General features: G+C 44.3%; 1 protein-coding gene across 3 annotated transcripts in view; it reads left to right on the forward strand.

The window, feature by feature from the left end:
• The window catches only part of ADGRA1 (adhesion G protein-coupled receptor A1), a 692,353-nt gene that overhangs the window by 152,990 nt on the left and 515,076 nt on the right, over window positions 1-24,287 (forward strand). For all 3 annotated transcript variants that reach the window (XM_075612706.1, XM_075612707.1, XM_075612705.1), the window contains one exon: window positions 1,029-1,192. In XM_075612706.1, the coding sequence (XP_075468821.1) occupies window positions 1,029-1,192 (164 nt within the window). The remainder of the gene's footprint in view (window positions 1-1,028; window positions 1,193-24,287) is intronic.

A 24,287-nucleotide genomic window follows, 5' to 3' on the forward strand; every position in this document is an offset into this window, starting at 1 on the left:
AACTCACAAATATACCCAAACATAAATATTTTAAGCACCTGCTCTCTCCCTCATTAATTGCATTATTGCTTAAATAATGGACAGTTGTTTGCTTTTTGATTTTCAATGCATGAACAGCTTTCCCAGGGCCCAGTACTAGAGTTACCACCCAGGGCCGGTTGTTGAGTGGGGGGAGTTGTCTTCTCTCCCCGTCGGCAGCCCTGTGAGTCCCACTCTCTCTTACAGCCCTCTCACTCTTGCCCACTGTCTCACGCCCACACCTCTTCCTCTCTCCATTTCTCTTTCTGACCACTCCCTCCTTTCTGTCACACCCACTCCCATCTCTCCTACACCCTCTACCCTCTTTGTCTCTCCCACCTTCTCTCTCACCCCTCCTTCTCTCACTCCACTTCCTCTGACTCTCACCCACCCTCCACTCTCTCCCACTCTCACTCTCCTCCTCTTCTCTCAAACTCCACTTCCCTCAGACTTCCTCCACCCTCTCACCTCTCTGGGCCCTACCTGTAGAGCAGGAAGGCATGGTCCATCAGGCCCTACCCTGTGGCAAAAGAGGGGGACACCAACCAAGCAGCTGAGAGGGAAAATAGGGCCCGATTTCCAGTAGGGGCCAACTTTTGAATTTGGACCACTGGGGCAGGCTCCCCACTGCCACTGGGCTGGAACAGGTGTCCCTGTACTCCCCCACCCTGTTGGTGGTCCTGTCTAAAACCCAAATGAAGAAACCCTGTTGGCAAAAATATGTTTACATCATGATGTCACACTATAGCGCTTACTTATTACTATAAGTATATAGTAAAGTGATCCTTAAAAACAGCCTTTAGTATTCACAACCAATCTTTTCTCCTTTATTAAATACCAATACAGACAAATTAAAGTGACTTTTAGGCAGAGTATGAAGAGTTCCCATTGAACAAAACACCAGGGGGCCTTGACTCGTCCATTTTGTTCCAATAAAGTTACTGTACAATCTTTCCCTGTGCTACTTTTTCTATTTCTGAATTTAGCATATCTACATCTCTTATACGTAGATTTTTCAACTCTGATTCCCTCATCTGCGACTGCAATCTTAAATGGATCTTGCACTGGGCTAGAAATGCTTCAGTTCGCATTGCCGAGGAAACCATTTGTGGGCATCCAAGCAGTGTCCGAGGCCTGGCATTTCGTTCCATGAAAGAGAAACAGCTGACGTGTGGTGAGTTGCTTCGGAATTGTGCATTGAAATGTATTTTCATTGCAGATGTCTACAGTGATTGGATAATTTTGGGGTGCATATTTCAACAACTTTACCTCAATAATTGCTGGCCAATGGTTGGTATGGTGACTCTTGTGTAACAAAATAATTGTATTTAATTGTAATTATTCTCAAACTGACTGTAAATTATTGTGATGCCCCCTTAAGTGGAGGCCTGTATTTACTTAAAAAAATAAATGATGATGATAAGTATGTATGTATTTATTTATATAGCGCCACAGATGTACAGTACAGTACGCAATGCTTTACAGAAGTAGCAAGACAAGAATATACAAAGTTTCACAAGTGCATTAAACAGGAAGTTAAACAATAGTTATTAGAGGGCCCCTGCCCAGAGAGCTTACAATCCCAATGGAATAATGGGAGTTTTACAGAAAATAATAGGAGAAATCTTCAGTATAGAACATATTTGAGGGGGCTGTGAGTGCATCAGGAGTACTGTATGAGAAGTAGCCACTGGCTTTAATTAGCCAAACACTTGGCTGAGGATATGAGATTTCAGACGTGTCTTGAAGATGGAAAGGGATGGGGCTTGCTGAATTCTGGTGGGGTGGTGGGGGGGGGGGAGAGGATGGGAAAGGGGAGGGGGAGGAAGTTCCACAGGTAGGGAGCCAAAAGTGAATGTTTCAGAAATGTGAACGTGCTCACAAGTGGTATTTTTATTTGCTGTGCACTCCACGGTTGAGGGGTTTTCCCCCCCACTTTTTTAATCACCATAACTTTTTTGGTGTCTGGTTGTAGCCACTTTCAACTTCACCTTGCACAGCAAGTGACCAACATCACACTCATGACACCACAAAGGTTTAAATGGCTGTCTGTGAGCAGGTTTACTGGCTCTGCACTTCTTTATTCCAGGCCTTGCTGAAAAGCTGGGCAATACGGAAGGCATATACACAAAATGGATGAAAGATCCTACATCCAAAAAAATCCCTTTTGCATTGCACTCATGGACAGTGGGTAAATAAAGGGATAATGTTATCCAGGGTACAAATAATCCATTAAAGCCATTCTATTGAATAGTAGACCATAGAAGTAGAATAATAATTTTTTTTTATTAATATCAAATATGGGACACAGGGTGTGAGGATATATATACAAATGAGTGTTTAAAATCTTGGTGTTGGTGCCGTACTGGGGATGGGGAGTACTCAATAGGTGATGAAGGCAAATTTGCCCCACAATGGGTTAATACTCCCTGAGTATAAGTAGCCCTCCACAGATAATAGCAGTTCAAAGAGTGTTGGTATGGAATTACATAAAATGCACATTAAATACATGTATACATATACAGTATATAGTAGTTGTATCATTGAATATTCATTGTTGAAAGAAAGTCTTCACAATTGGCAACAGTGTCACTAATTCAGGTACATGATACTAACAGACTCCAATGTCCTAATATCCACTAAATGAATATATTAAGATATAGTAAAGCCTGTAATATAGTCTCTACAAGGAACCGTTGCTATAGGATGTTGGTGACAACCTGATAGTAAAATGAATGTGTGTCACCTTTAGTGTATTTAACATGTAATAGTATAAACAAAGGTATTATATTGCCTGCTAAGGAAAATGGCAAACTTAATTACACATGCAGCAAGTGGAGTTTGTCTGCTGTCCTTTCCTCCATAAATCTCGCTATGTACAGATTACCATAAATTACCGAAACACCCCAGTACCTACAGTATCCTGCAGAGTAAGTCAGTCAAAATAGGCATCATACTGTACATCAACAAAACACTTGCATGATGAGTGTATAGCAAAACGGAGGTGCTCAGTTTAAGGAAATGACAGCACTATACAACCAGACATATCCACACCCTGCTAGTTTGCTCCCGACACTACTACTCCACCACCGATGTCAGGAATTACATCACTAAAATCCGACGAACCGTTTCGCGTGAAATCCACGCTTCCTCAGGGTAGGTGTAGGCACATCAGTATATGTCAATATGGAAGGTATAAGCTTATAGGGATCCATGTTAAAATGGACAAGAAGCAAAAGGTGACACGTGTGCTCATTTACATGCCATTTCCCAGAATCCCCGGCTGCAGTGGAAGCCTTGTATTCTGAGATAATGCTGAAAAGCAGGGTTGCAGACCTCTGTGAGACATGTGAATGTTCTCACACAAGTGATATTTTTATTTGCTAGACATGAGTGCAAAGAATTTGGGGTTCAAAGTGAACAGGTTTGGAAAACAGTAGATAGATATTCATTATGTTATTAAAGTAGCAATGCAGCATTTCATTTTTACATCTGAGCCAGGGGATCTGCTGAATCATGTTATTTTCAGCTCTTGGCTCTCAAATGACCTGCAGTTTAACTCTTGTCCAGTGGAAACATCTCAAGGTTAGTCTAGTTCTGGCTGGTGGACCAAACGAAAGCCCCAATGTCATTGGGACATGATGTCGTTTCCATCTGCTAAGTGTCCCCCCTTACTCTTCTTGGACATGAATTGCACCATTTCTACTTTTATGGATGGATTCATTATGACTTTTATATTGCCGTTCTAATGCTGGTACTGAAAACTTGAATAAAGTAAACTTTATAGAGATAAAACAATAGATCAAATACGACGGGATATATGCTAGATATATTTGTGTTTTGTATTGGTATATCTTTTCGAAAGGACTCTTGGTTCTTCATATAAAAAATACAAAACTAAATAATTTTTGTTTACCAGATTTATACTGAAGTAAAAAAAAGTCATAAGCAATAACTAAAAGTAATTTGTGTATATTCTGCTGTAATGCTAATTCTTATTCAGTTTATACTGGCTCATAATTAAGACAGTAATATGCCAGAAGGGGAAACTGGCATGTGGTTATGGAGTATAATTGTTGCTAATGGCTTCCTGTATTTTTAAGAGGAATTACTTAATGCCTGAAATATTGGTTGAAATGTTGCTTCCTGTGCAATAAATCTAGAAGCTGTAAATGTTTTTGTGAGTCCTCTTTTTCCTATGGCTTATGGATGTTGCTCAGAGAATTCTTGTAAATACATTGTATGCTATCTACCTTTATATGTGTTAAATAGTCACATTAAAGAGACAATCCAAGCGGGCGATAATTAAAAAAAAATAAAAATGTAATTTTTAATTTTTTTTTTAACATACTGATTGAAGCAGGGGTCTCCGAAGCTGGGCCCAATTTATTTCAGCTCCGGGACTCCTTGCTTCCAGAGATACGTACCTCCGTAGGGTTAGCAGGGTTCATGTAATGGCGGCGTTTCAAAGCTCCCGCACCCCGTGGGCCAATAGGAAGCCGTGACATCATCAGGTCCGACTTGCTATTGGCCCACGTGACGCGGGAGCTTTAAACTTTGCCGACATACCGGCACCCCCTTTAGAAGTCTATCTCAGGAAGAAGGGGGTCCCGGGGCTGAACCCAATTAATTTCCATTCCGGGGACCCCCTGCTTCAATCCCATGTTAAAAAATAATTATTAAAAATAACCGCATGACTTTGTCCTTTATAGATGTGTGAATAGGTCATTGGTAAAAACATGGAAATAAACCAGCCAGTCTCACGTGGCATTCAGAAGGGAGATCAAGTAAAAAGGTTAAAGCATCACCTCGGGGTTCACTTTTAGAAGAGGTCCCCAGCTCTATTGTAGTGATGGAGTTTGAATTATCTTCAATAGTGTTTTCAACAGGAGCGTATTTCTAAACGTGACCGAGCAGATTGCGCTGATTCTGGGTCTGACTTTTTCTGTACAAGTCTGTGACAAGAACGGCATGGCGTTCCTGGAGTCTTTGGCGAATATGTCATTTATTATGTATTGTTGCTATTTTAATGGCTTCAAAAATAATCTTGATGTATGCTGATTTGTAGGCACAGGTTTAAAATTGGACTAAATGTATTAATAATAATAACTTTATTTCATATAGCACTTTTTTCTCAATGGGACTCAAAGCGCTCCCTAATTACAGTAAGGTGTGCAGTACTCAGCACATTGGATTGTTACAGACACAGTCCCAGCCCAGATGAGCTTACAATCTATGTTTTTGGTGCCTGAGGCACAGGGAGACAAAGTGACTTGCCCAAGGTCACAAGGAGCTGACTCCGGGAATTGAATCAGGCTCCCCTGCTTCATACTCAGTGTCATTGTTATCAGAGTCGGTGTCTTTACTCATTTGGTCAGTAAATAGACAGAAATTTGGCATATCACTGATTTCCAAATTTGTCATCAAATTCACTTTGATCCAAACTAATTGTAAGGGTTATTCCCCCCACCCCCAATAAAAATTTGAAATAAAAAAAATCATATGATTTGTAGAATGGTTGATGTGCAACGAAGGCACAATGTGTGTTATAATTTACTGTAAATGTGTGCATGTGTGCTCTATTCTCCTTTGTGCTTTCAGTGTTTGTTGGGTTTGGGCATATCTTTTAGAAAGAGAGCCATGAATTCGTTTTTTATTGACTATTCCCACGCTAACTAAAACTAAACTAAAAAACAAATCTAAATGGAAAATATAAACTACTTACAAAGAATTATGCACTGCTTAGAGGGGTATTATTTCTTCACTTCCTATGGCACTTTCGCATTATATGTTTATAATTCAAATGGCCCGTCTGTTTATTGATTTAACAGTGTTCATCTGCTGTGACTTGTTAACAGTGGAAAACTGCAATGTTTAATTCCAAAGTTGAGGCTCTCTACAAAACTAAAAAGACATTTACTGTATTAGTGGCAGAATACTCGCTCAAATTTCACTTCTTGGTCACGTCTCTGTATCCAGGATGTTTGATTTAAATTAGCAAAGTGGAGCGAAGTTTCTACAACTGATGCAAGTCTTTGTTTACCTCATACAACGTAGCAATGTTTTCCTTGGCAAATTACCGTTTGTTCTTTATAAACGGAGCATACAGTGGGAATCAACTTCACCAACTTCAACTGCATAAGTGTATGTTTTTGGGGGCAGGTCCATTGCTTTTAATTGATTTGCCATTAAAAGTGAAACATCATCACACAAGTTTTTGAAGCTAATGGAAATAGTCCTGTTGAAGTGTATATATATGTTATACATTACATATTCTGCTGCCCCCCTGGCTTCCTTTAAAAGCAGACCACTCCCACTTCCTGGTTGGCAGTTTAATGTTCCTTGTGGAGCACACCTGAGCTACCTGTGAGATCGGCTAATAGCTGGATTAGCTACATGTGTGAGTAGAGAGCAGTGAGCAGCTCAAATGCAGGATGTGATAGTGATGCTCCCCATCTGCGAGTTTAGCTCACACTGCTAGCGTGGTTGCCATGGTTGTGGGTTTTAGTCCTGTTGGGTTTGACCAATACATGTTCCAGTCAGTGGGTTGGTTCCTTAGACTTGTCAACTCTATACTGTTGGTATGGAAATAACTTTAGCCAGCGTGGGATGGTACTCATGCTAATTGCTATGCAAAGTATATATATATATATATACACAACTGGAGACACTATTGAGTTAAAAGTTCTCTCCCCCCCTTCCCTCTCCTCCCCGACTACAGATTTTTAACACTCTGGCAACGGATTTCAGCTTCAATGTGAAATCCGAGTTCGAATTCTTAATGGATTTTACCCAATGGCAGATTTTAAATGAATCCACTCAGCTTTTTAGGACCCAATTCGCAGATGGATTTTGGTGGGGAGGACACACAAACGTAACCAAAACAATCCACGGACAGGGATTTGCACTGGTTCGCCCGCGGATAGTTCAAGTTTATGTGAGTTAATTCTCCAAAGAGAGAGGTGACTTTGGATATAAAATGGTATTGCAAAGTAAACCAGGGCACCTCCAGCATGCCCCATTTAAGATGACCTCTTCCTTCACTACATTAGTATACACTTCCCCCCCTCCGCACTAATACTCTTCCTAGTATTCAATTCATAACATAACATATTGATAGCTACATTTTTTCCAAACCTAAGCTTGCAGTTGTCACCATATCTATCCTTTAAAGAGACCTGCAGGGGTGTAGTGATTGCAACAATTGTAGTCTGTATGGGAGCTGTACAAAATATAGCTAATAAGGATGGGAAGTGGTGCAGTTTCAGCTCTGGGAGAGACATTGTGGGGAACATCAAAGTGAACATTAAAACATTATTAAGCATGCGGAAACTAATAGTTATGCTTCAAATTGAGGAATGAGACACGCAGGTCCATATTGATTAACCAGTGCTATTCCACAAACCTAGAGATGTGTGAATTTTTCTCCAAAGTTTGCAAACCATGCAAAATTCACCATTTTATTAGCTATTATTTTCTGTAAAATTCTGAGCACTTTGCCCAAATTAGCCAGGCAGTAATGTGCATTTCAAATATGTTTCATTTTTTATTAATTTCTCTTCATTTCTGTACATTTTTCTCAATGTCTCTTAAATGTTGGTTTACTACAGAAGAGACGATTAATAGGGCAACAGTCATACACACAGTGTGTGGCTTGTGCAGTTGGGATCGCAGTGTTAATAGAGACACACAGTAGATGGGGAAAATAAAAATGTGTCTAGATATGTCGGCTTTGGGAAGGGGGCCATGGTGGTTGTGGCAGAAACATGCTATTATTGAGTGGGGTAGGGGGATCCTAGAATAAAGAATAGGTACTGCTACTACTACTGAAACATTAGCAGTTGTACCAGAGCCCCAGCAGCCTTCTAGTACTAAAATAAATACAATTGAATGTGAGGTTTCATCAACATGTTCATCAGCAGCAGTCAATGTCACATCATATCGCCAGTATTGTCATCATAGTGGCACTGTGAGCAGAGGCAAGAAAATCTTATCAACCTCAGAAACGGCAGCACACGATATTACACAAGTGTTGAGGAGGAGTATCGAGATGATGTACAAAACAGTGGTTTGTCTGCTACCACAGCAGGATCTAGTGATATGAAGAACATTGAAATGAGAGGCTGAGACTTTTTACAGTCTAAGCTGTTAGGCGACAAATAATTGTTAGGCAATAGCATGCAATCATATTGTCATGTGTCACCTTCATCAAGAGTGCATGGCCCTGATATTGGAAAATCACATGTCAGAGACTGGGAGGGAAAGAATGACTGAGCTCATATGACTAGTGGCACCATGCCACCTGTAATCGAACCCTCCCCCTGATGTCCATCCCTCAGGCCCTAACCACCCCCTCAGACTTCATGGCAAGTAAGAGAATTGATACAGTTAGACCAGGTGTCAGGAACTGAGAGTGAGAGCCAGGCTGAGCTCAATTGACCAGTGTGCCCGTGTCACCTGCAATAGTTTTCAGCGCCACTCTTAGTTTTTACCCCCTGATCCCTAACCACAAGCACCAGTGCTGCCACCTGAGACATACCGGCTAACATATACCAAATGGGGACACCCACTAATATCAAAGAGCAGGATGAATATTAGATACAGTACATATCAGACATATGGCATATAAAGGCACACTGTGGTACCACATGTCCCATGGCACTACATTTGTTACAACGGGCCACTCCGTTACCCTGCACAGTTCCCTGCAGTGGTAAAGTAAAATATGACCACACCCAGGGTGATCGGGGCCTCTGCTTGTGTGTGGTGGTACTTGAGGTGCTGCGAGATTCCCATTCGACCACTATATCCTCCTGTCTCCCAACGCCGTAGTCATCCTCATCGCGTAAGCCGGACCGATGATAAACACTAGTCCCTCACTAGTAGTGGCCTGATTTGGTCTCTCCTCTTGAACTACAGTTCACCCCTGTCTTTGCATTCATCCTCCTCCTCCTCAACTTCAGCAGCAACAATCCCATCACCAGAGGTGAGTGCTGATATCTCACGACTGTAGCTTCAACCCACACTCAGGCGCTGGGTCTAATAAGGTTGAAGGGAAAACATCCTTCATTGTTTGTTCCGCCACCTCTAGACTAACATCTGTAGCAGACTAAAGGCACTATTTCTGGGTAAGCACCACATCTTCCAGACTCTGCTCTTTTCCTACTCCTCTCCATAATAAAATACAAATACTGTATATACAAATACAAGAAATAAGCACAAGTAAAATAAAATAAGTCAAACAAACTGAAACTAACTATACTAATTAAAACGAAGTATACTAAAACTATACTTAATTGTACTATTACTACCATATATACCTATCGTAAACTATACTACTGTATATAACTATAAATATAACTATACAATCCTACAGTATAACTAACAAGGCAAGGTAACAAACTATAACTAATATATCAATCTATTGTATTTAGCAAGGTTACACAAACTGGGGGGTTGCTAGATTTTCTGCGTGGGGCGGGGTCAGTTGCAGAGGTCCCACGCTCTCCCCCAGGCATTTTAATTAAATGCCAGGGGACCGTGCGAGGCCTCTATAACACACTTACCTTCCAGCGACGTGTCGGCATGGTAACCCGGCATCGAATGACACCTCGGGGTCACTTGACGTCACGTTACCATGGCAACGTGACGTCCCATGACCCTGCGTGTCATTTGACGCCGGGGCCGAGCAAGGTGGGGGGGCGTGAGGCGCCGAGGAGAGCAGGCAGGGGTGCGCACAGGGAAAAGTTTGCGCACCCCTGGTTGCCAGGTGTCCAGTATTGAACCGGACTGTCCTGTATTTGGACATTGTCCAGTAACAGGTAATACTGTATGTGTATAATGGTATTACCTCTCTGGACATAGTGATCTGACCAGCTTGGGGGGGCCGTGGGATTTCCCCAAGCAGGGAGAGGTTTTATTGCAAGGCAGCTTGGTAATGCAGCACATCAGGAGGAGGTGTCAGGAATCTGGGGTTGGGGCCAAGGAGAGGAGGAAACAGCGTGGAGAGGGGGATGTGCAGGGGGGATGTGTCTCAAGCGCATCGCACCTTTCACCATTGTGTCCAGTATTTATGAGAAGCCACTTGGCAGCCCTACACACAACCAACTAACTAAATAACAACTATAGAACTGTAACTAATTAAAACTAAATATACATTCTATTTTATTTCACACTCTGCGACTCCACCACTTCCCAACTTCCCAACTCCAACTACAGCACAAAGTCTCTCAACGCTGTCTCCAAAATACGTTTACTCACATGGCCGTTTATAGGCTTCCAATTCCAATCATGTGTGCACACTGCTGTTATCGCTGAGAATCAGGTGAAAATGCAAAACTAAAGGCATTCAATGTGCTCCTGACATTTTTGTGAATACATGGAATTGAAGGAAGACCCGCGAAAAATCTTTGCGAATGTGTTTTGTAGACATTCACACATCGCTGCACAAAGGAGCTTCTGGCTCGCTGATGTTATTGGGCCATCAGGGGTCTTCTGGTTCTGAAAGGTGTCTTATGGAATAGACAAGTGAAAAACTGGCGCACAGCCAAGAATGGGTCCCAAATGAATGTATAAAAATCTTCTTTATTAAGCCATTTTAAAAAATGGAGGTGAACACCCTCCTACGCGTTTCGTGTAAAAAACACTTTATCAAGGAGCATGCACTGCACCAAACATTACTTCCTTATATACAAAAAGCTTTCTCCCCGTTTCGCGCCAAAAGGTGACGACGTAGACACGCCCACAATGCGTGATGGCGTCATACACCCGTCGGGACGGCCCCCACGCCTCCCGAAATACCCTGGCAGAAAAGCCTACAATCCCCACTCTCTACTTGGCTGCACGCCTATCAGGATTTTGGACAGGGGCATCTGTGAGTATCATTTATTATTCTCTTCAAATACTTTTTGTGAGTCCAGGATCCATCCCAATGAGGGTATGACTGGGTTTTATTGCCCTTATCTTACCCTTCAGGGACAATTGGTCTGTTTGGGGACTTTACTACAAGCATCAATCAGAATATCCCCCTGTCCTATCCTGTTTAATTGTATATTACCTATACCATCATATGGAAAGGATCCAGCGTTGGAGCGCCTTTGTCACTTTAACCTCTGTCTTATGGAATAGCATTGCTTAGTAAATATGGCCCACTGTGTTTTAAATCAGTTAGGACGGTGTTCCCCCGTATTCATTCTTTGTTTCAGATGAGTTGCAGTACAATAGCACACTTTGTTCTGGATAAATGAACGAAGGGGCATATGTACAGGCATACCCCGCTATACGCACCTTCAATTTACAGACACTCACGAGTACGGACATATTTTCAATAGCACCATACCCCTGTATCCATACGCTCGCTTCGCGAGTATGGACACTTATTCAGCCTTACAGAACGCCGTAGTTGTGACGCGCTGATTCCACTCGCCCAATAGGCAAACGGCAGCTCGCACATGCGCCTGTCAACACGTCCTGAACAGCAATACCGGCTCCCTACCTGTACCGAAGCTGTGTGCAAGCGGGGAGACTATAGAGCCTGTGAATTTATTCACTTGAAGCCGAGCTGAGGGCGGACCGGAGTGAGGAGGGACAGAAATTGCCAAGAGCTGGGAAGCTATTCTCACCGCTGGCATACAACTACAGTACTGCTCTATAAGTGCAAAAAGGGTAGTGCTTCACTTTAAGTACATTTTTCGCTTTACATACATGCTACGGTCCCATTGCGTACGTTAATGTGGGGTATGCCTGCAATAATGCACAAGCATTGCAATTCTTGGGCAAAAACAGTGTTCCAGATTTTTTAAAGCAAACACCTGCTGCAGATTTTTTTGCCAGGGAATTGTTCCACTTTTGCAATTATCCATATGCCACAATATGTCTTGAGTGTCCACCATATATTTTCAGATTGGATCGTATGCTAACTACTGAAATAAATGCTATTGGGTTATCTTTCCTCTTTTCAGGCAGTAAATTTACTCAAAAAAGACTTTCCCAGTAGTTTAAATGCTGGTCAAAAAAAAATCCCATTTTAGCATCTTTGCCAATGTTATCCTATTGTGCTGTATTAACACACACCAAAAATCAGTACCCACAGCTTTGAAAGTTGCAGGAATATTGGATTATTTTGTGTTTAGTAAATGAGTACTTCAGCATTAGGTGAGACCTTTTTTTTTTATTTGGACGAACAATTGATACTATAAGGCCGGGGCCATAGACGGTTCAGCAGAGCGGAGGCTCGCCTGCAAGTCCGTGCAATCGCGCTGACTGAAGCAGGCGAGCCTCCGCTCTGCTGAACCGTGACTTTGACGCTGCTTCAGGCTGATTGGATGTCTTCAGCCGACAGCGCGCTGAAAAACAGCTTGGCTGTCGGCTGAAAATTCCAAAGCCTCAGCACGCCTGCGGACGCTCGCGTGAGCCCCCTCTCAAGGCATCCTCATTGAGGATGCAGGGGCTCAGCGCTGAGCGTCCGCACGCCTCAGCACGGCCTGTCCTTCTATGGACGCAGCCTAAGACAAGCTTTCGAGAGTTCTCTCTTTCTCAGGTATTGCTGACCGGAGGATTTCTGACCGGGGGAAAAGAGGAGAACTTTCGAATGCTTGTCTTATAGAATCAATAGTTAGTCCAAATACAACAAAGGTATCACCTAATGCTGAAGTACTCATTCACTCTGCATACAGGTGCGCCGACGAGTATTCTAAAACTTGTCTGTCTCTGGTTTTAAATATATATTGCCATGCTCAGTAGCACTCCACTGTGACACTTATATGCTTATATATATATGTTGTGGTTATTTTGGGGGTTCAATATGAGCTTGTAGGTGTCCTGTACGTTTTACAATTCTTGTTCAGCTGGTCTTGGCTGATTGGAGGGTGGCTCCTCCTACCTAATTGAAGCTCACCCCCTCCCACATTAAAATGGTTAAAAGCTCACTCCATTGCATCTCCCACTCTCAGGGGAACTTGCTTGCTTACAGTGTGATTGTGACAATTCTATTACAAAGTGCTTTTCCTGGTAATGTACAGGTTAATAAGAGCTTCAATCAGACTTAGAACTATGCAACTAATTTTGACAGATTTATTATAAATCATTCTTCCTGGTAATGCACAGGTTATTAAGAATTTATATTAGTGTTAGGTACCCTTGAGATGTGGTCTGCCGTGTAGTGGCTCAATGGCTTATAACACCTTGGCCAAAATGTTAAACTAAAACCATTTTATTTAATAGATATCTATACGTATATATTTAGGCACTGTACCGTGTATAAGTTTCACTGGATGTGCACTGAGCTCTGTCTGTGTTCCATCTTCTGTCTCTAGTTTTAAATATATATTGCCATGCTCAGTAGCACTCCACTGTGACACTTATATGCTTATATCTATGTTGTGGTTATTTTGGGGGTTCAATATGAGCTTGTACGTGTCCTGTATGTTTTAGTATTCTAAAACTTGCCTTAAACTTGCCTTGGAAAATCTGGGGCTATCAACAATAAGATCCAGGTACATGCTGGGTACATGTTTGAATGGGACTGCCAGGGACCCCCGCTATTAATCCGATGTGCCATTAGTCTGACTGCAGAAATGTCACTGAAATGTTGCAGGATGTACCCAGGATGTACCCAGCATGTACCCAGCATGTACCTGGGTCTTGTTGGTGATAGCCCCAGATTTGTTTTAGAATACTCGTCGGCACTACAGTAACTGCAATTGGACTAACACTGCTATTTCTATTTAATTCATTTGTGTTTAGTAAATTATTTTTCCACTATGCAGACAGGAATTTTGTAGTCTGTAAGAGCATGTAGTTAGCCATGGGAGTCAAGGAGATTATCATAAGTAGACAGCTTTGGAATAAAGTTACAAATCATATATAAAACATCCGAATTAAAGCCAGATGTTTTTGCAACCATCTGTAAATGCATTTCTCATGCTCTGTTTATGACATCATTCACTAGGGATTAAACAGTCTCATCTGAAGGAGGCTTCTCTAAAATTGATGTAGGTTTAGCCACATAAAATGTTGTACGTTCTTGAAGTATGTAGTATCACAAGGTCAAGATTCAAGAAACAAGCACAGTGGGTTTATGGATGATTCCTACACTAGAAAGAACTCTCGGATTGTTTAAAATCTAGAAAAAAATCTCGATTTATTCTCAGTCTTTCTGTAAAAAGCATAATCTACATGGGGTTATTTATCAATTTTGCAGCTCCTCATCTGGGGCAATAAAACTGCACCAAATTTATCATAGAGAGAAATCCCAGTGGTTTGAAACGGAAAAAACACTTTTATTGATGCATTTGGTGCAGCTTTTCTCACACAGTTTGACAACTGGAAGACTGATAAATAGACCTGTGACAGGGTGAATGAACGTCACCAGCCATATACCTGGCAAACCTATGTTTAGGCTTGCAGTGCAGCAGTGACGAGGTTAAGTTTCAGTTGAGAAGGGCTGCTTAATTAGTCTGACCCCAGCTGCATAATCAAGGTGTTTTAAACCCCCCAGGCTGTACACACATGCAGGCAAGCTGGTCAGGAGACAGGACTGAAAGGCTAAAGAGAAGCTATTTTGTTTTTGTCTGCTGAAGAGAAGCTATTTTGTTTTTGTCTGCTGAAGAGAAGCTATTTTGTTTTTGTATGCTGAAGAGAAGCTATTTTGTTTTTGTGTGCTGTATATTTTTAAGGCTCAATAATGAAGCCTTATCAAGAGAACCCGCGTGTGTGGTTGCATGTACCCTGCAACAAGACCCAAAGAAGTTGAAAATCTGAACCCAGCTCTTTAGTCAGATTATTTTTTTCACTGAGCCCTAGAGGTGGGTGAAAACTTATCACAATTTTGCTAATGTAGCAACTTTTCAAAATGTACTGCTTTTATAAAAGTCTCCACCAGTGAATTTCCCCAGAAAGAATTATAGTGCATATTTACCGGTACTTCTACCATAAGCCATTTTCTGGCCCGTCTGTGGAAGGCACCTTACAGACCATTGAAGTGAAAAAGTAAGTGCGCGCTGGCCGTCACAAATCTTCTATGGCAATCTCTCTTCAGTGCTGCTCCCCGTCTCCCGTGATCAGCGGGGCTGGAGAACACTCACAAACACATAAACAAAAAGAATGTAAACTAATTGGAGGGCTGCGGGTGTCACCTCCCCAGACTAGTATGTACCGATCCCATTGGTTAGCTAGCTGTACTTAGTGAGAATCAATGGTTAGGATGGCTACCCCCTGACGAAGTGTCCCACGTGACACGAAACGCGTAGGAGTGCCAGTGCATGCTGGGTAGTAGGCGTGATGACGCGATACGCCCAACAGCTTCACGGCAGTGCAGGAACTTTCATACGGAGATGCCGGTCTGGATATTCCCCTCAGCTTTACCATCGGCTATCCGGAGAGGGGTTTTTCTGCTTTGATTGCGGACGTCCCGTTCGTGGAGTATACAAGCTTGGTGTGTTAGGATCTACATTATCATGTTTTATTGTAAGTTGTGTACATTTTATTATAGGCTAAAGCAGTAAAATTCCGGGCATTATTGAAAACTCTGCTCTCTGATTGGATAATGCCCGGAATTTTATCCAATCAGTAATGCCCGGAATTTAAGCAGCAGAATGTGTAGTTTTCAATGTGTATTTTTCCAGCCAATCAGCTTTCAGAACAGCTGAGACAGGGCAGGGGATTCGTCTGATTGTAGAAACAGCTCTGAGACAGGGCAGGGGATTGGTCAGGACGTATCAGCCACGGGTTGACTCCTCCCCCTCCCGAGCTGACTGAGATTTTCTGAGCAGATTCAGTTGAATTGGGTGGTTGAAGTCTGCAAAGCAAATAAGTAAGTGGCTGTGTGCAGTTTCTTTGTGGCTGCAGTTTGTGCGTGGGTGTATCAGTAGCAGTGTGTGTGTGCTGTGCTGTTGTATATCTGTGTAGAGGTGCTGTGTGTGTGTGTGTGTCAGTGTCAGCAGCAGTGTTTATGGGTGTAGCATGTGTGTGTAGCAGCAGTTTGTGTGTGTGTGTGTGTGTGTGTGTATAGAGGTGCTGTGCTGTGTATAGAGGTGAAGTGTTGTGTGTAGAGGCAGGGCCGCCAACAGCGGGGGAGAAAGGGCACTGGTGTCCCGGGCCCCGTGGGTCAGGGGGGCCCGGCCGCCCCCGGCCCCATGTGAGGTCGGGCGGCAGTTAATTAAATACCAACCCACACTCTCCCAACGTGGGACGGAGGGGGAAGGACCAGCTCCTCCTGCGGCCCACATCTCCCCCCCCCGCTCCCAACGTGGGACGGAGGGGGAAGGACCAGCTCACCCTGCGGCCCACATCTCCCCCCCCCCCGCTGCCAATGTGGGACGGAGGGGGAAGGACCAGCTCCTCCTGCGGCCCACATCTCCCCCCCCCCGCTCCCAATGTGGGACGGAGGGGGAAGGACCAGCTCACCCTGCGGCCCACATCTCTCCCCCCCCCCGCTCCCAATGTGGGACGGAGGGGGAAGGACCAGCTCATGTTGCGGCCTGCTTCCCCCCGCTTCCTCCGAGCCCACCTCCCATGGCCCCCCCCGAGCCCACCTTCCGTGCCCCCCCGAGCCAACCTCCCGCGCCCGCAAGTCCACCTCCCGCCCCGGGCAGCTGCCGCGGGGATATCGGGGGCAGGAGAGGAAAGCGTCTGGCAGAAAGCTGCACCCACCCGGTCAAGGTAAGTCACCCCACCCAGTCACTGTCACCCACTGTCACTGTCACCCACTGTCACCCACCCAGTCACTGTCACCCACCCCCCCGTTACTGTCACCCACCCAGTCACTGTCACCCACCCAGTCAATGTCAAGTGTCCCTGTCAACCACCCACACAGTCACTGTCACCCACCCAGTCATTGTCACCCACCCACCCACTGTCACCCACCCAGTCATTGTCACCCACCCACCCAGTCACTGTCACCCACCCAGTCACTGTCACCCACCCACCCTGTCACTGTCACCCACCCAGTCACTGTCACCCACCCAGTCACTGTAACGTCACTGACCAACCCTGTCACTGTCTCCCACCAACCCACCCAGTCACTGTCAAGTCACTGACTCCAAGAGTCACTCACCCACCCAGTCACTGTCTCCAAGAGTCACTCACCCACCCAGTCACTGTCTCCAAGAGTCACTCACCCACCCAGTCACTGTATACCCCCCAACCATCCCACCCAGTCACTTTCTCTCATCCACCCACCCAGTCACTGTCTCTCACCCACCCACCCAGTCACTGTCTCTCACCCACCCAGTCACTGTCTCTCACCCACATAGTCACTGTCTCACCCACCCACCCAGTCACTGTCTCTCACCCACCCACCCAGTCACTGTCTCTCACCCACCCACTGCCATTCACCCACCCACCCACCCACCCACCGTCATTCAACCACCCACCCACTGTCATTTACCCACCCACCCACCCACTGTCATTCGACTGTCATTCAACCAAAACCCACCCACTGTCAGTCAACCCACCCAAACTGTCATTCAACCCACCGACTCACCGATTCCACCCACCCACCCACTGTTATTCAACCCAACTGTCATTCAACCCAACTGTCATTCAAACTGTTATTCAACCCACCCACTGTCATTCAAACCCACCGTCATTCAAAACCGTCAATCAAAACTGTCATTCAACCTACCCACCCACCCACTATCATTCAACCTACCCACCCACCCACCCACTATCATTCAACCTACCCACCCACCCACCCACTGTCATTCACCCACCCACTGTCATTCACCCACCCACTGTCATTCACTCACCCACCCAATGTCATTCATTCACCCACCCACTGTCATTCACTCACCCACCCACTGTCATTCACTCACCCACCCAACTGTCATTCACTCACCCACTGTCATTCACTCACCCACCCATCCACTGTCTTTCACTCAACCGTCATTCACTCATCCACCCACCGTCATTCACTCACCCACCCACCGTCATTCACCCACCCACCGTCATTCACCCACCCACTGTCATTCACCCACTGTCATTCACCCACCCACTGTCATTCACCCACTGTCATTCACCCACTCACCCACTGTCATTCATACTGTCAATCACCCACCGTCATTCACCCAACTGTCATTCTACTATCATTCGCCCACCCAGTCACTGTCACTCACCCACTCAGCCACCCACCCACTCAGCCACCCAGGCAGGCAGTCACATGTCTTTTGTTGAAAATATAAAAATAAACAGGTTGCATTGTAATGTTCTTTTCTGTATCACAATAAGAAAACAGTTAAGTAAAAGTTGCGCGCTAAAAGATATTTTTTCGTGGTACAGTAGGTGCGGTTTGGGGTGGGGGAGCCCTGCTCCTTTCATTTGTCCCGGGCCCCATGATTTCTGTTGGCGGCCCTGTGTAGAGGTGCTGTGTTGTGTATAGAGGTGCAGTGTTGTGTGTGTGTGTGTGTATGTGTGTGTGGTGTGTAGAGGTGCTGTGTTGTGTGTAGAGGTGGGGGGGGTGCAAAGTTTTTAGTAAGTGGATGAATTTTTTATTGTGGCTGCAGTGTGTGTGTGTTGTGTTGTGCTGTTGTATGTGTAGCAGCAGTTTGTGTGTGTAGAGCTGATGTGTGTGTATAGAGCTTGTGTGTGTGTGTGTGTCAGTAGCAGTGTTTATGGGTGTAGAATGTGTGTAGTGCTGCTTTGTTGTGTGTGTGTGTGTGTGTGTGTGTGTGTGTGTGTGTGTGTGTGTAGAGCTGCTGTGTTGTGTGTGTGTGTAGAGCTGCTGTGTTGTGTGTGTGTGTAGAGCTGCTGTGTTGTGTGTGTGTAGAGCTGCTGTGTTGCGTGTGTGTAGAGCTGCTGTGTGTGTAGAGTTGCTGTGTTGTGTGTGGTGTGTGTGTACACAGAGGGGCGGCAGTGTGTGATATACATAACTGCAGTGTAAGCCTATGTAGCCCTCTTACCCCCACCCTAAGTGAGATTGAGGTGGGTAGGTGTATCTGACTACTTATCAGTATGGTGCTGTACCTGTTTGGCAACCAGGAGGGCTGAGCTTCCACCACGGGGAACCTGGGGTGAATTACTCTTACTACTACTATATGGTGCAGCGCCTCCACCTGCGATGGCTCCCAGCAGAGCGGGAGTTGTTCCTCGCAGGACACATACAAATGAACACATATACTGGATGTGAAATAGCAAAGGGCTTTACTGAACATAACATATCTCTTAACGCGCTAATGTACTGACATAACTCTATGATAATATCTTATCACTCCACCCACTAAAGACACAACTAGCCACACACCTCGCAGGGCCTTGTACCCCACACTTTATTCCCTGAGTCCCAAGAGTTATGCAACCTTAGGCGTGATCAGTGCCTGTGTGGTACCGGTAATGGTGGTGCACTTGGTGACTGTACCTGCCGAGTGTGTCCACACTCGGTATGATGAATCTTCACAAAGAATCCGCTGATCCTGCGATGAAACCTCCACGTGGGGTGATGTCCCGCCAGACGCTCCCACCGTGAAGACTGTCTCTTTCCTGAAGAGGTCTGTTCCCAGACCAAAATTGCCAGGCCACGTGCACACAGTTGTGTCTCTGACTATCTTATAACACACCTGACTGCTGAGGGGATCCGTTCCCTATCTAGGGCATGTCCCTGTAGCAGCTCCAACCTTTCAATGACTCAGGGCCTAACTGGGCCTGGGGTATAGGGCCTAATGTAGGGGCTACTTGCCTCCCTACACGCAGAGCTCCTTCTCCTTCTGTAATGTGACAGATCCCTATCCTAGGGCCTGGTCCCTGTGACCACCCACCCTCACTAGTGGGGAGTCAGAGCCTCAGCTCTAGCCTGGGGATTTCTGGCCTAGGGCAGAAGCTCGCAGCTCGCAGCTCTCTGCCCCCCTTCTTTCCCCCTCTGTGTCCTCAGTCTGACTGCCTCATGTGATTCACAATCTGCTTCCTTAGGGCTCGTTCAGGGTGCCTGCTTTGGCATATGGAGGGCGCGCGTCCGCGAGAGCGCGCGTTGCTGGTGTAGGAGACGTCCGATCATCCCCTGCCGACAGCCTGGGCGTTCTGTCGTTCAGTGGGCGTGTCTTTGACGTCACATCCTAATCCTCCCGGCCACAGACAGAGAGCAGGGATGAGGTGTTGCAGCCTTGAAATCATTCTGAAGAATGATTTCATTGGCTGCCTTGGTCCCTGTGACGCTGCTTCAGCTGCAGTAAACGAAATTTTCGTTTACTGAAGCTGTCGTCAGCGGCAACGCCTGGCTTCGGAGGCAGGCCAGTAGCTACCCTGACAACAAGTATTCAATTTGAATACTTTGTTGCTCACGGCAGCACGCAAGTCAGCACGGCCGCCCGCCGAAGCCAGCACCTTGAACGAGGCCTTACTCTGCTCACAACATTGTATCAAATCCCCTGCTGCAGGGAATCTGCAAGTCTCAGTGGCTGGCTGCAGGTGACAGGGATCATAGGGCATTCCCCAGAGGCTGCTGGGAGATGTAGTCCACTCAGGAACTCTTTCCTATGGGAACCGCGTGCGCGATCTCTCCTGCGCCTGTGCGAAGCTGTAATGGCCGCCGCTACGCTTAACTGCGCCTGCGCAACTTCCCAGAGCTCCTGCACACTTGTAATGGCCGCCCCTACCCTTGCCAACCTCTGCGCATTGCGCGAACCTCGCGCCACAACCAAGATGGCTGCGCCCACCGGGAGAAGTCGCCGTCCCCTTCTCCCACAGCCACTGGGGTAAGACAGGGGGCAAAGGGACATCAGGGAAACCGGGAGTGACCCCCTTACACGTATATAGAGGTGGTTTCATGTATTTACAATTTTATTTTAATAAAAAAATCTATTTAACTATACAAAAGTGTCTATTATTTATGAAAAAAGTCTACATTTAGCCTATAATAGTAATAATCCCCAAAGAACAGGGCATTACTAGCCAGTAATGCCCTGTTCTTCAGGGATTATTACTTAAATATATGCCTATATAAATTGATATATTTTTTGCACTTTTTAGTGATCATTTCTCTTCTTTTGCGCCCCCATTCTTTTTGTTTACCTTACAGACCATTGCAGTCATTAATTGAATTCCAGCACCAGATGCTTATTTATGGCAAAAGACTCTTGAGTAAATATGCAGCTATATCTTTTGCCAAATCTGGGGATTTCCTCAGGTTTGGTTTTTTCAACTTTGCGCATCAGTTAGTTCCTGTCCACGCTGAGCTGGGATACCTGCCTAATAGAATGCCCATGGATTTCCACTGTGACAAGATTTCGACATCTAGAACAGGGGTGGCCAACTCCAGTCCTTAAGGGCTACCAACAGGTCAGGTTTTCAGGATATCCCTGCTTCAGCACAGATGGCTCAATCAGTGGCTTGGTCAAAGACTTAGCCACTAATTGAGTCACCTGTGCTGAAGCTGGCTATCCAGAAAAACTGACCTCCGATGGCCCTTGATGGTGATGACGATGACGATGGTGATGGTGATGGTGATGACGATGATGACTGGAGTGGGCTACCCCTGTTCTAGAATTTTAAAAAAATGTCTAGCATTTATTGTTTGACTAAGATCCATTTCTTATGTACATTGACTTGTTGTAAAATGTACATGAATTGTTGGTTGACTTTAAATTGTATTCTGAGATACATGTGATAGAAGATCATCTTAAATTATGAGACCAAGTAGATCCAAATGCAATTCTCCATTGTTTTCAGAAGTACAAGATTTCCATCCTTTTGGAGAGGAAAATGACATTGTTATTATACAGTGCAGTGCTATTATGCTATGCTATAGATATACCAAGTAATGGAAAAAGATTCGGGTTAAATGCTACTGTACATCAGAGAAAAAGAATGGATATTTTGTGGGAAGTTTTCTGCATATCTTATAGCTTCTCCCAAATCTTCATGGGTATGTTCCTTACCTCTTTCAACAGAACTGTCCATGTCTACCATGTCCGTGTTTATTTTAATTTCTTCTCCAGATTCAAGCATCTCGATATATCCCCAAGTTTGCCTATCATGTTTGCCATTAAATAAGGGTGGGTTATGGTGTGACTAGGACACAATGGGACCAGTATGGTTAGCCTGCAGGTGTCTCATTTCCTTTGGTCATGAAGCCATGTCAGAGAAGGAAATGGGAAGAGTGTAATTTAGAATACTATTGACACCTGGTTCAGCTAGGAGACAATAGAGTTGTTAAGCCTTCTTCAACTGGATTCTCTCCTGAATGATGACATAAGAATGCAGCTTCTGCGAGTCATAATAATCTTCAGTTGGGACACACACACTTAAATATGATAGCAGCAACTCATGCCATCACTACTTTATTTTTACCAGATGTCTTTATTATAACTTTGTTATAATATAATAATATGTTTCAGGAATCACAGATCCTTTTGTCAGGTGTATTTATAGAAACATTAAAAAAAAAGTGTAGATAGAGAAATAAAAAACACCACCTGTGTCAGAATTATGACGTGATGTCACCATTATGAATGCAGATTATTTGAACAAAATGGAGATAATTGTTTCAGCTCTCCAGTATAAATAAATACGAGAGAAGATCAGCTATTATCCTCAACAATACCTCATCAAGTAATAATTATTCCAGATAGAATCATTCTCTCCTTGTGCTACAGTCTACAGCTTGTCCCATTGAAAGTCCCAAGGTGACACGACGCAAGACTAAGTCAAGCAACAATCAAGGTGACTTTGACTTTAATATATTAATGGTGACAACATTACATTAGGAACTTAAGAATTTGGAAACATGGAAAGTTCAGCCCTTTTCATATTTTCTCAATATGATTCAACTCTCTAGACAATATGCCTGTGTTCATGGTACATTTTAGAAGCTGAAGATGAATGATAGCACTACAGCTAATGCATATCAGATGCAAACCGACTTGTTCTTTAAAACTATTGAAATGGATTTGTCTGAGTTATCTGTATAATTTAGATTGCACAGTATACCTCTAAAATGTGTGGACATAAAGTGTAAATAACTGCTATTGAATTTGTTTGGTGGGATATAAGATACAGGTAACTCTACATATACAGTATTTGCAACATGCCTATGCTTCTGTAAAAATGCCTGAGAGTAAGGGTTCATATTGTAGATTATTTTACAGTTTTTCAAGATAATAATAATTTGACATTATAAAGGAAAAGCTATTTATTAGAATACATTATTGTGTTGTAGAGATGCTGGAATAAATTAGGCTAAATGTTACATTAACTGAAATGTTCGCCTTTCACTATCAATTTTCTCAATAATGTTCCCACATCTACAATTTATCACACCTGGAAAGCATGGAAAAAAGAAATCAGATATTTGAAAAAGGATGTACTTATGTATATTTGTCTTTGTATAGTCCCATCATTATAATGTATATACTGTAGCACTTCACAACAGTAATAGATGCAGGAAAATAACATGAGGCGTGATACCTAATGGGAATAAGCAGGCCCATCCCAAGGCAGTAAGCAGGTAAGGCACAGCCTAAGGGTGACATGTCTCAGGAGGCATCAAAAAAAAACCCCTCTCCCCCCCAAACCCCTATATTTCCTCTAGGTGGGAAGCTGGGGGTCTCCAGAGCTGAAACGTGCTAATTTCAGCTCTGGGGACCCCTTGCTTCCCAAAATACTTATTTCCGTAGGAGGTGTCAGTATCTCCTGCTCAGGTTTAATTCCCCGGTCATGTGGGCCAATAGGAAGAACTTACAGGGACAGTAGGAAGCTGTTTTGGTACAATAAGTGAATATGCAAGGGGGGCATTGGAGCTACGGAAATGCTTTGGTAGAGAGAGAAGCTGCTTGATGAACATTGAGGGGAAGAGCATTCCAGAGGTATGGGGCAGTACGTGAAAGGTTTTAGGTAGGAGAGGGCTTTAGATACAAAAGGGGTAGACAGAAAAATCTGTAAGCAGAATGCAAGAGGTGAGCAGAGATGTAGAAATAAATTAGGGCTGAGATTTAAGGAGGGCTAGAGGAGAGACTGCATGACCTGGAAATGGAGGAGGAGAATTTTGTAAGAGATACAGAACTTAATGGGAAGCCAGGAGAGGGATTTCAGAGAGAGAAGCAGAGGCAGATTTGGGAGAGGGTGAAGTGATTCTAGCTGCAGTGTCTATGATAGATTAAAGGGGAAGAGGGGAGAGGCAGGAAGGCCAGAAAGTAGAAGGTTACAATAGTGAAAACGGGAGAGAATGAGGGCATGTGTTAGTTTTAGCAGTAGAGCGACAGAGGAAAGGGCAAATCTTAGCAAAATTACAGAGGAAAAATCAACAGATTTTAACGACGGCATGAACGTGAGAGGAGAATGTGAGG

This window comes from Ascaphus truei, chromosome 8 (genome assembly GCF_040206685.1).
Source record: "Ascaphus truei isolate aAscTru1 chromosome 8, aAscTru1.hap1, whole genome shotgun sequence".
Classification (NCBI taxonomy): domain Eukaryota; kingdom Metazoa; phylum Chordata; class Amphibia; order Anura; family Ascaphidae; genus Ascaphus; species Ascaphus truei.